The sequence below is a fragment of the Trichosurus vulpecula genome, chromosome 9 (genome assembly GCF_011100635.1).
Source record: "Trichosurus vulpecula isolate mTriVul1 chromosome 9, mTriVul1.pri, whole genome shotgun sequence".
Lineage (NCBI taxonomy): Eukaryota > Metazoa > Chordata > Mammalia > Diprotodontia > Phalangeridae > Trichosurus > Trichosurus vulpecula.
In genome coordinates this window covers 32,725,953-32,738,720 of record NC_050581.1, presented here as the reverse complement: position 1 = coordinate 32,738,720, position 12,768 = coordinate 32,725,953, and the positions used below count along the sequence as shown (strand labels likewise).

Below are 12,768 nucleotides of genomic sequence, written 5' to 3'. Positions count from 1 at the left end.
GGTGATTCTTGGTTTTAGTCCTAGCTCCATTGACCTCTGGAATATCATATTCCAAGCCCTTTGGTCCCTTAATGTGGAAGCTGCCAGATCCTGTGTTATCCTGATTGTTTACCCACAATACTCAAATTCATTCTTTCTGGCTGCTTGGAGTATTTTCTCCTTGACGTGGGAGCTCTGGAATTTGGCAACAATATTCCTAAGAGTTTTTTTTGGGGGGGGATCTTTTTGAGCAGGCGATCTGTTGGATTCTTTCAATTTATATTGGGCACTTTGGCTCTAGAACATCAGGGCAGTTCTCCTTAAGAATTTCTTGAAAGATGCTGCCTAGGCTTTTTTTTTGATCATGGATTTCAGGTAGTCCAATAATTTTTAAATTATCTCTCCTGGATCTATTTTCCAGGTCAGTCGTTTTTCCAATGAGGATATTTCACATTGTCTTCCACTTTTTCATTCCTTTGATTCTGTTTGATAATATCTTGATTTCTCATAAAGTCACTAGCTTCCACTTGCTCCAGTCTAATTTTTAAGGTAGTATTTTCTTCAGTGGTCTTTTGGACCTCCTTTTCCATTTGGGTAATTCTGCCTTTCGAGACATTCTTGTCCTCATTGGCTTTTTGGAGCTCTTTTGCCGTGCGAGTTAGTCTATTTTTTAAGGTGTTGTTTTCTTCAATTTTTTTTCAGTATTTTTTTGGGTCTCCTTTAGCAAGTCGTTGACTTGTTTTTCATGGTTTTCTCCCCTCATTCTCATTTCTCTTCCCAATTTTTCCCCTACTTCTCTAACTTACTTTTCCAAATCCTTTTTAAACTCTTCCATGGCCTGAGACCAGTTAATATTTTTCTTGGAGACTTTTGATGTAGGCTCTTTGACTTTGTTAACTTCTTGCTATATGTTTTGGTCTTCTTTGTCACCAAAGAAAGATTCCAAAGTCTCAGACTGAATATGAGTGCATTTTTGCTGCCTGGCCATATTCCCAGCCAACTTACTTGACTCTTGAGTTTTTTAGCAGGGTATGAGTGCTTGTAAAGAGTCCTTTGTTCAAAGTTTGAGGAGATGTGCTGTTAATTTCAGAGCTATTTCTATACAGCCAGCTCTGCCACACCAGCGCTCCTCCTTCCTCACAAATGGCCTACCCAGACCTGACGAAAATCTTAAGCAGGCTCTGTACTCCTGCTCTGATGGGCCACTTAATTCCTCCCACCATGTGGGCCTGGGGTCTGAAGCAATTGATGCTCTAGTTCTGTAGCTGTACCTCCCCCCGCTGCCCCCCCCCGGTTGGTGGCCTAACTGCAAACTCTTTTCACTCTGTTCCCTGCAGCTTTTCCCACTAACCTTCTCTGTTGTCTTTGGTGTTTGTGGGGTGAGAAGTCTGGTAACTGCCACAGCTCACTGATTCAGGGTGCTAGGGCTTCTTCTGCCCGGCTCCTGGTCTGGTTGGTCCTACCACCGCTGGCGCTTGGCTCTGCTCCTCTCCTCTCCGTGTACAATAGACCTCATCCAGGGACCATCCAGGCTGTCCTGGGCTGGAGCCCTGCTTCCCTCTGCTATTTTGTGGGTTCTGCAGTTCTAGAATTTGTTCAGAGCCATTTTTTATTGGTTTTTGGAGGGATCTGGCAGGCAACTCACTCAAGTCCCTGCTTTCCAGCCGCCATCTTGGCTCCAGCCCTCAGCAGAGTCTCCTGGCTGGTTTCTAAAAGTCTGAGGGGAAAAAGGAGGGAGAGGGGTGGTGGTTAAGAGACCATTGTAATCCCTCCCTCTCCTCTCTTCCTTCCCCCCCCCCCCCCATTTCCCGGTAGTGCAGCAATTAACAGATACTTTATTTTTTAAATACTTAATTTTTTTTCATAATAGTCATTACAAAAAAATACAAAATTACTCTAAAAATATTCAGTGGCTCATCAAAATGAGAAAAGCCAAGAAAGCCCCGACCCCAGTTCCTTAGGGTGTAGCCATAGACCAGGTCAGAGTCAATAATCCCTTCTCCAGGGTTCCCTGCTGACCAGGATAATATATAGTTGTACAGTGTGGAACAGCAAGGCAGGATATTATGGGCTCCCCAGACTCCAGGGACAGGACAAGTAGAGCTCCATAGGCCAGGGAAAGGACCACAGAAGCTTGGAGGTGGAGTGGACTAGGACTGGAGGGGCCTGACAGGGGCTCTGGAAGGGCTGAAGCCCTGGGGCAGGAAAGTCAAAGCATGGCTGCTGTGACCCTGAATTCCCAGAAGGTGGGGAAAGCTCAAAATGCCCTTCCTTTTGGCTGAACTCACACTTGGTCTTTTCTACCTTACTATCCATGTACTATTGTGGCCTGTAGTAACTCTACTACAATGATCCTACAGGCAACATCTTCCTTGTACGTGGTGGAGACAGATCCCAGCCCCTACTGCATTGTTGCTCCAGATACAGTGATCCATTGTGAAGGCAAGCCCATCAAACGAGAGGTAAGCTCCACACGTGTGGTACAAGCTCATCGTTCTTTTCAGTGTATAGGACAATTTGGAGTGGGGTGTTGAGGAAGCTGAGTAGAGAATTCATGTGAGAAGAATGGTATGCTGGGAGTGACATGGTAGCAGCTAGAGGGGCTGAAGAGCTTCATCTTCAAGTATGGGCCCAAGCTAAGCTGCTGCTTGAGATAAGATAGCCTTCCCTGGTTCTGCCTCTCTAGTATAGAAATAAGGGCTTAGGTGTGGGCCAAGAATCAGCAGAATGTAGCCTTTGGGGTTGATGGTTTCTTGTACTGAACTCAATTGGATAGGGTAATTTTAGAAGAAACACTTGGACACAGATACTCAGACCTCAGTGACAGTTTAGGTTCCCCAAGAATAGTACCTTCAGAAGTCTTGAGGTGTTTAGTTTCCTAGTTCTTAGCCTTTGGGTGACACTCCAGTAGAGTTGTTTTCATCAGCTGGTAGAAATAGCTGTGTTAGAGACCTTTCTAGGGGGAGATTTCCCTTGGATCCAGGACCAGGATATCCTGTGGAAATCTGTTCTCAGGGTCTTTCTTTTTTATGAAATAATATATACCCCCATAGGTCTTGCTATTATATATATATGGATGTATGTGTATATATATATATATATATATATATATATATATGTGTGTATATGTATATATATGTATGTATATATTTCATTTCATCCAGGATGAAGAGGAATGCCACAATGAAGTGGGGTATGATGACAGTGGTTGCTGGAAACAATTGGCTCAGATAAAGGAAATGGTGGAGCTGCCACTGAGACATCCAGCCCTCTTCAAGGCCATTGGTGTAAAGGTATTTAACCTTTTGCTTCAGATAAGGCCCTGCCCAGGAAGAACAGAAGGAAGAGAGCATTTTAAAGTTGCACTTTGTGAAGGGGGAATAGAAAGTAAGGGAAAAGTAAAAAATAGTTGTCGGAGCCTTGATATCATTGTAGGGGGATAGTGAGTGGTATCCCACAGAGGTAATGCTCTGCAGTCATTTTATAAATGACTTGGGTGCATATGCTCCTGGAAATCCTGGATTCTGGTACTGGCCTGGTTTTCTGAGTCTTTCAGAAGACAGAAATAAATTTGGTAATTAGAAAAGTGAGTGTAAAAATGAGTATGCAATTAATGGGGACATCCCAGGGATTACGCTTTGGCATAGATTGCCTGGGTAGAGGTAGAGCATGAGTCCTGGAGTTCAGAGTACAAGCTGAGTCTGATTCCACACTGATGTTTTAAATTAATAACCCAACATAATATTTACTTAGAAGAAGTGGGATGACTGGAGGCTGGGAAGTAATCTTTAGGTAAGTCCCTAATTTAAATGCTATATCCAAGTCAGGTCACTTTGTAGGATGTAGAGAGCCTAGAGAGCGTTTAGAGAAAAGGATCAAAGAGAAGTACAGGAATGGAAAAATCGATCTAGGTTACAATTTGATATTTAACCTGAAGAAGAAAAAGTTTGAAAGATGGAAAGCTCCTGGAGTACAGGAACTGTGTTTCATTCATCTGTGTATTCGTCACAGCCTCTTGCATGAGGTAGATAACTTTTACATTCAGAGAATGTGTCTGGTCATCTGACAGTAAAATCCTGAAGTTGAGTGACCTAGCATCCATTGAGAGGATCCCTAAGTGAAGGCACAAAGTCCCCTGTAGATCCATTCCCCCTAAGTTATTCTTCAAGGCTCAATTAGATCTTGTGTTGGTTTTTATAAGAAATGCCCTTGGGAAGGTCTGCATTTATCTGATGAGGGAGACTTTAATTTTGAAAATCTATTGGTCTGACAGGCGCCCATAGTCTTATAGGTCTGAGACTAAGAACCTTCTTTCTTTGGGGGAGTTAACTTTGAATTTTACTTATTATTAAGTGTTAGAAATGTCTTTTTTTGGGGGGCGGAGCCAAGATGGCAGCTGGAAAGCAGGGACTAGCGTGAGCTCCATACTGAGTCCCTCCAAAAACCTATAAAAATGGCTCTGAACCAATTCTAGAACTGCAGAACCCACAAAACAGCAGAGGGAAGCAGGGCTCCAGCCCAGGACAGCCTGGACGGTCTCTGGGTGAGGTCTATCTCACACGGAGCTTGGAGCTTGGAGCTGGGATCTGGGAACGGAGTGGAGCAGAACCCATCCTGAGCGGCGTGGACCAACCAGAGCAGAAGCCGGTCGGAGGGAGCCCTAGCACCCTGAATCAGTGAGCTCCTGCAGTTACCAGACTTCTCAACCCACAAACACCAAAGACAGTGGAGAAGGTTAGTGGGAAAAGCTGCGGGAGTGGAAGGAGTTCGCGGTTCGGCTTCCAGCCCCCGGGGGCAGCGGAGGTGGGGCAGCTACAGACGCTGCCACTTCTGGCCCCAGGCCTACCTGGTGGGAGGAATTAAGTGGCGGATCAGAGCAGGAGTGCACAGCCTGCTGAAGATCTAAGCCCAGTTTGGCCTGGGGGTTCATGGGGAAGAAGTAGTGCTAGTGTGACAGAGCTGGCACCTCACCCCCCCCCCAAAATGTGGAACATAGAACTCGTTAGTATACAAGCAGTCATACCGCACTGAAAAACTTTAGGGTCAAGTTAGTTGGTTGGGAATATGGCCAGGCAGCGAAAACGCACCCAGATTCAGTCTCAGACTTTGGATTCTTTCTTTGGTGACAAAGAAGACCAAAACATACAGCCTAAAGAAGACAACAAAGTCATAGAGCCTACAACAAAAGCCTCCAAGAAAAACATGAACTGGTCCCAGGCCATGGAAGAGCTCAAAAAGGATTTGGAAAAGCAAGTTAGAGAACTAGAGGAAAAATGGGAAGAGAAATGAGAAGGATGCGAGAAAACCATGAAAAACAAGTCAATGACCTGCTAAAGGAGGCCCAAAAAAATACTGAAAAATACACTGAAGAAAACAACACCATAAAAAATAGATTAACTCAAATGGCAAAAGAGCTCCAAAAAGCCAATGAGGAGAAGAATGCCTTGAAAGGCAGAATTAGCCAAATGGAAAAGGAGGTCTGAAAGACCACTGAAGAAAATACTACCTTAAAAATTAGATTGGAGCAAGTGGAAGCTAGTGACTTTATGAGAAATCAAGATATTATAAAACAGAACCAAAGGAATGAAAAAATGGAAGACAATGTGAAATATCTTATTAGAAAAACCACTGACCTGGAAAATAGATCCAGGAGAGATAATTTAAAAATTATTGGACTACATGAAAGCCATGATCAAAAAAAGAGCCTAGATATCATCTTTCAAGAAATAATCAAGGAGAACTGCCCTGATATTCAAGAGCCACAGGGCAAAATAGAAATTGAAAGAATCCATTGATCACCTCCTCAAATAGATCCCAAAAAGAAATCTCTTAGGAATATTGTTGCCAAATTCCAGAGCTCCCAGATCAAGGAGGAAATACTGCAAGTAGCCAGAAAGAAACAATTTGAGTATTGTGGAAACCCAATCAGAATAACCCAAGATCTGGCAGCTTCTACATTAAGAGATCGAAGGCCTTGGAATGCGATATTCCGGAGGTCAATGGAGCTAGGATTAAAACCTAGAATCACCTACACAGCAAAACTGAGTATCATGCTCCAAGGCAAAATACGGATTTTCAATAAAAGAGAGGACCTTCAAGCTTTCTCAGTGAAAAGACCAGAACTGAATAGAAAGTTTGACTTTCAAACACAAGAATCAAGAGAAGCATGAAAAGGTAATCAAGAAACAGAAATTGCAAGGGACTTACTAAAGTTGAACTGTTTTGTTTACATTCCTACATGGAAAGATGATGTGTATGATTCATGAGACCTCAGTATTAGGGTAGCTGAAGGGAATATGCATATATATATATATATATATGTTTATGTATATATATAAGTGAATGTGTATGTATGTATATATCTGTGTGTGTATATATATATAAAAGAGAGAGAGAGCAGACACAAGGTGAGTTGAAGATGAAGGGAAGATATCTAAAAGAAATAAAATCAAATTAAGGGATGAGAGCAACATACTGAAAGAGGGAGATAAGGAGAGATAGAATGGGGTGGATTATCTCGCATAAAGGTGGCAAGGGGAAGCAGTTCTGTGGGAGGAGGGGAGAGGGCAGGTGAGGGGGGAATGAGTGAACCTTGCTCTCATCAGATTTGGCCTGAGGAGGGAATACCATACATAGCTCAATTGGGTATCTTACCCCACAGGAAAGAAGAGGGAGGAAGATAAAAAAATAAAAGGGGGGATGATGGAGGGGAGGGCAGATGGGGGTGGAGGTAATCAAAACAAACACTTTGGAAAGGGGACAGGGTCAAGGAAGAAAATTCAATAAAGCAGGATGTGTTGGGAAGGAGCAAAATATAGTTAGTCTTTCACAACATGAGTATTGTGGAAGGATTATACATAATGATACACATGTGGCCTATGTTGAATTGCTTGATTTCTTAGGGAGGATGGGTGAGAAGGGAAGAGGGGAGACAATTTGGAACTCAAAGTTTTAAAAACAGATGTTCAAAAACACAAAAAAAGTTTTTACATGCAACTAGAAAATAAGATATGTAGGCAATGGAGCGTAGAAATTTATCTTGCCCTACAAGAAAGGAAGGGAAAAGGGGATCAGAGGGGAGAAGGGGTGATAGAGGGGAGGTCTGACTGGGGAACAGGGCAACCAGAATATATGCCATCTTGGAGTGGGGGGCAGGGTAGAAATGGGGAGAAAATTTGTAATTCAAACTCTTGTGAAAATCAATGCTGAAAACTAAATATGTTAAATAAATAAATTTAAATTAAAAAAAAAAACAAAAAAATTCTTTTTTTGCATTTTTGAATATACTTGGCTCCTCCATAGTGAGCCTTCCCTTGTAACAAAAATTAAAACAAACACACACACATACACATACGCACACACAGGATATCAGCAAAACCTACAGATTGTGTCTGACAGCATATACAATGTTCCACACTCATAGGCTTCTTCCTCTACCGTATTCTCATCTCTTCCTCAGGGGCCAAGCTTGGTCATTACAATCGTTCAACATTAAGCTTTGTTTTATTATTGAGACACTTCTCCCTGATTCCCAAGAGGGAGTTGAAGAAAAAAATAAAGAAGAAAACAGAGAAGAAAGGTCAGTATACTCATCTTTAAGTGAGGAGGAAATATTCTTTAACACCTTTTTTCAAATAAAGGCAGAGACAGAATATAAAACTGTTGAAAGTACCACAAATAATAAATGAGTTCTACAAGAAGAAACCTATAGAGGAACAGAGAAACACCAAAGAAAATCTCATTGAGAGAAAAGAATTATGTTTTCTGAAGTAACATCGCCATCTTGTGGTCTTTTTGGAGATTAAAGCCTTTTAAAACTATACATAGAATATAAAGGGAGATTTCCTCTTGGTATTTGCTCTGAAACAGATGTGACAGATGCAGTTGGAATGGATGGGGTAGTCGGTCCTTGGACAGCAGGACGCTGGGGCTGTGCAGTAATGAAATTAAACTAAGGGTTTGATGTGACCTGCGAAGCAGAAGTTTTCCATTCCTTTGGGACAGACAAGCTGTAGAGAACTATCTTGCTCCAGAGATGGATATGGCTGAAGATGAGTTGGCAGTTAGCCCTGTAAAGGATGGGCTAAGGAAAGGATAGAATCATGTGAAAATATGTTCCAAATCACTAATATTAAGAGAAATACAAATTTAAACACCCGAGATTCCATTTTATATCATACGAATTGGCAAAGCTGACCAAAAAAATGGGAAGTCAGTGTTGGAGAGAAGGGTTTTGGTTCTAGGTGAGACTTCTATATCTATCCAGATACATCACATTTCCAACACTTTCTTCATTTTTGTCTTCCAGCGTTTTAGACTGGAGAGCAGAGAATCTGCAGAGAGAGGTAAGGTCCTATGCTTTCTGTCCTGAACTTCTCTGGGATTGGGTCATCAAGCCTTGTGCTCCATCCCCTTGAGGTTCTACCCCCATCCCCACCTCATCCCCAATCTCATTCCCAGGTCCACTCCATCCTACCTCTACCCCTACCCCATTCCCATCCCCAAACCCATTGTCATCTTCCTTCCTATCCTCATCCTTACCTCCATCTTAATCTTCATTCCCACCTCCATCTCCAGTCACATACTCTGAGAGTTGGAATGGGTATCAGACACTATCTAGTTCAACCTAGTCCTGAACAAGAATCCCCCTACCATGTATGCCATGAATAGTTATAAAGGTTTTACATGAGACCCGGTGAAGGGGAATCTAAGATTCCAAAGCTGTCAGTTCCAGTTTTGGACAGCTCTAATTGTTAAGAAGTCTATCTCTTATTAAGCCTAAATCTGCTTCAGTACATCTATCTACCCATTGCTCCTGGCACTGTGCTCTGGGACCAAACAAAGGCTTAATTCGTCTTTCACATGAAAGCCTTTTGGATAAGACAGTTACCACGTTCCCTGAAAATATCCTCTCCTACAGACCGTGTCAGTCAGTCAAGAAGCATTCGTTAAGTGCTTACCAGGTACCAGGCACTGTGCCAAAGCCTTGGTGATGCAAAGAAAGGGAAAAGACAGTCCATGCTTTCAAGGATCTCACAGACTAAGGGGAGAGACAACATAATAAATAACTATGTACAAATAAGATATATAGAGGATAAATTGGAAGGAATGTCAGAGCGAAGGCACTAAGATCAATCCCCCACCCCCCACACAGAATGATCTTGAGGCTCTTCCTCAGCTTATTATGAGTGACCCTCCAAAAATGCAGCCCCTAGAACTGAATACCATAGCATGGCACAAATGGGTCTAATCACCTACTTGGTTCTGGACAATATGCCTCTCTTGATGGAACCCAAGTTTGGAATGACTTCTTTGGCAGCTATATCCTACCATTGACTTTTCTTTTCTCCTCCTCCTCCTTCTCCTCCTTCTGCTTCTCCTCCTCCTCTCTCAACTTCTGCTTGTCCTCCTCCTCCTCTTCCTCCTCCTCCTCCTCCTCTTCCTACTTCTCCTCCTCCTCCTCCTTCTCCTTCTCCTTCTCCTTCCTCTTCCTCTTCCTCTTCCTCTTCCTCTTCCTCTTCCTCTTCCTCTTCCTCTTCTTCTTCTTCTTCTTCTTCTTCTTCTTCTTCTTCTTCTTCTTCTTCTTCTTCTTCTTCTTCTTCTTCTTCTTCTCCTCCTCCTCCTCCTTCTCCTCCTCCTTCTCCTCCTCCTTTTCCTCTTACTCATCTTTCTTTTCTATGGTGGATGCAGGAAAAATCAGCCATAAATGAAATGTTTATTGAATTAATAAATCCATCAAAATAGGGGGTTTCCATTTAAAAAAAAAAGGTCTGACTACCACAAATGAATTTGCCCCATACTGTTTTGCATGCCCACTGTGGTATATGTCAGCTGCTATAATCCATCCCTACACTTCCTTAACTTTTCCCCTTCCACTTTCTATAACTATAGTTGGAGAAACGTTAATTTTATCTGGGCTTGTGGGGCAGGATGACATGTTTGGCTGGGCTTGCTCTTCACTAATATGCCATGACGAAGTCAGAGCTGATACATTTAGACATCTTTGGGTTCCAAATGTTTCTGAGAGGTCAACCATGGTCTTGTAGCTTTGGAGCTAAAAAGAAATGGGGACCATCTTTGAATAAAGCAGAAAGCTATTTTCAGAAGGAAGAAGTGGAGGGGAACACATGTCTTATCCTGAACCTCTAAACCACTCTCCTCACTTCTCCATTAAAAAAGAGTCTCATGGGACCATGGAATTTGAGAGGTTGATGGAACCTCAATAATCATCTATTGCAACCCCTTTGTTTCATGGATGAGGAAACTGAGGCCCGGAAAGGTAAGGGGATCAGCCCAAGGTCACAAAGCTAGGCAGCGGTCAAACTGAAACTAGAACCCAGATTTCCCAACTCAGTTCCATTGCACCAAGGGCAATGTTTCTGCCATAGCACTCCTATTTTCCCCTCTGTTGAATATCTGCCATTTTTCTCACATCTTTTTCAAATGAACTTCCACCTAGTCATACATCTCTCATCTTGTATTTATGAAGTTTATTATTTGAACCCATGTATAAGACTTTGCATTTATTCTGATTAAATTTCCCTTTATTGTTTTTGGTCCAGCATTCTAGTCTTTTGAGAGCCTTTTGGATTCCAACTTGACCATACCATGTATCAGTGATCCCTCCTAGCTTTGTGTCATCTGTAAATACAATACACATGCTTTCCATGATTTTATCTAAGTTATTGATAAAATGATTAACCAGAAGAGGACCAAGGGATCACTGGGGCACTCCATGAGACTTCCCAGAGTCACTTAGGTGGTATAGGGGATACAGTGACAGACCAGGAAGACCTGAGTTCAGCCTTAGGCACTTACTAGCTGTGTGACCTTGGGCAAGTCACTTAACCCTGTTTGCCTCAGTTTCCTGAAATGTAAAATGGAGATAATAACAGCACCTACCTGTCAGGGTTGTTGTAGAATCTTGTAAAGTGTTTAGCGCAGTGCTTGGTACATAGTAGGCACTTAATTAATGCTTATTCTCTTCTCCCCTTTCCCTCTTCTCCTTCTTCTAGAGATGACTACTCTTTGGGTCCAACCAAACCACAAAACAACTTTCCATCTTGTCTGCCAAAACAGCATGAGCACTGCTCAACTGTTTTGCTAAAGTCTAAGTAAACCTTATATACAACTTTCTTCCTTTTCAAAAAGGAAATAAACTTAATCTCAAATAATCTATTCTTGGTCAAGCCATTCTCACTTGTTGCAATCCCTGTTTCCTATTTTCTATGTCTGTTAACCATTCTTTTAATAATATGTTCTAGAATTTTCCAGGAATTTCAATCAAGCTCACTGGTTGACAGCTTGCAGACTCCATTCTATTTATTCCCTTTTTAGAAAGTCAGGACATTTGCGTTTTTCCATTTCCTTGGTAACTTTTCCATTTTCCATGTTTACTCTTTAAAAGAAAATATATCCATTTTTTACATCACTATCACTTCCCTATGACTCCCCTCTCTCACCATGGAACCATTGCTATAACAAAGTATAGGTAAGTAAAATAAATCAACACATGAGCGTTGTCTGACAGTATATGTCTTGTTGCTCACTGATAGTCCATCCAAAGTAGGTGGGCAGCCTTTCCCATCAGGTCTTGGAAGGTACAGTCGGTCCTTGCATTGATCAGGGTCCTGCTGCCTTTCAGTGTTGCTTTCCCTTGTCCTAGCGTAGTGCTCATGTAACTCATTATGATTCTGCTTCCTTTGTTCTGCAGCATTTCATAGGAATCTTCACCAATTTCCCTGAATTTTTCCTATTCCTTATCCCTTATGGGACAACAATATTTCATTACATATTATCACAAATTTGTCCAGCCGTTCCCCGATGGATGGACACCTAGGCGGCGTGGGAGTCTACTGAAGGGCATGGTGGGTAGAGCCCTGGAATTAGAGTCCAAAAGACCTGAATTTGAATCCCACTTCAGTCACTAACTAACTGTGTGACCATGGGCAAGTCACTTGACCTTGTTTGCCCTGATATCATCATCTCCAAAATACAGGAGTTAGATACAGTGGCCTCTAAATCCAGCTCTAAATGTACAATCTTATGAAAAATACTGTCATAAATATTTTGGTAACAATGGGGCCTTTTCTTTTCTCTTGAATTTCTTGTGTTATTTGCCTTGTAAGTGACATCTGTGGGTCAAACTGTCTGTGATCTTTCAAAGATCACACACAGCTGTCCAGCAATAGTATTGGCTAGTTCTCTCAGTACTGTTGGATGTATTTAGTCTGAGCCTGGTGATTTGCATTCATTTAGGCATCTAGGAACTCTCATATTAGTTCCTGTTTGGGAGGCACAATAGAGCACTGGACCTAGAAGTCAGAAAGATATAAGACCAAATCCAGCTTTAAACACTTACTAGCTGTGCTACCCTGGACGAGTCACCTAACTCCTTTCTGTGACAGCCCCTTCTTCTATAAAGTGGAGTTACCAATAGCACTTACCTACTATAACAACAATGCTACTTGCAGCTGCTGTGGCTCTGCAAGGTCAGTAACACCAGCATATAGAAGGGCTGCTAGCACAGAGTCTTTGATCTGCTTTTCTAAGGAAAGCAACTTTAAAGAGTTTACAGTCTCACTTTAATCAAACATACATATATCATTCACTTATTTCAGGGGGAAAAGCCAGCACCCTGAACTTCAGAGCAAATACAAAGAGAAATTACAAACAGAGACAATATACACAGAGCAAACACACACAAACCAATAGACAGGCTTCTAGCTTTCCATCCAACAACTCAGTACATAGTTACCAGGGAAGCACCAACATCTGTATTTTCAAGCT

At 42.1% G+C, this 12,768-nt stretch overlaps 1 protein-coding gene across 1 annotated transcript in view; it reads left to right on the top strand.

The window, feature by feature from the left end:
- The first annotated feature begins 2,327 nt into the window (after nt 1–2,327).
- Nucleotides 2,328–12,768, top strand: part of LOC118832077 (transitional endoplasmic reticulum ATPase-like) — a 54,642-nt gene continuing 44,201 nt past the window's right edge. Inside the window, 1 exon segment of the mRNA XM_036739528.1 lies at nt 2,328–2,441. Coding sequence (XP_036595423.1) covers nt 2,328–2,441 — 114 coding nt within the window.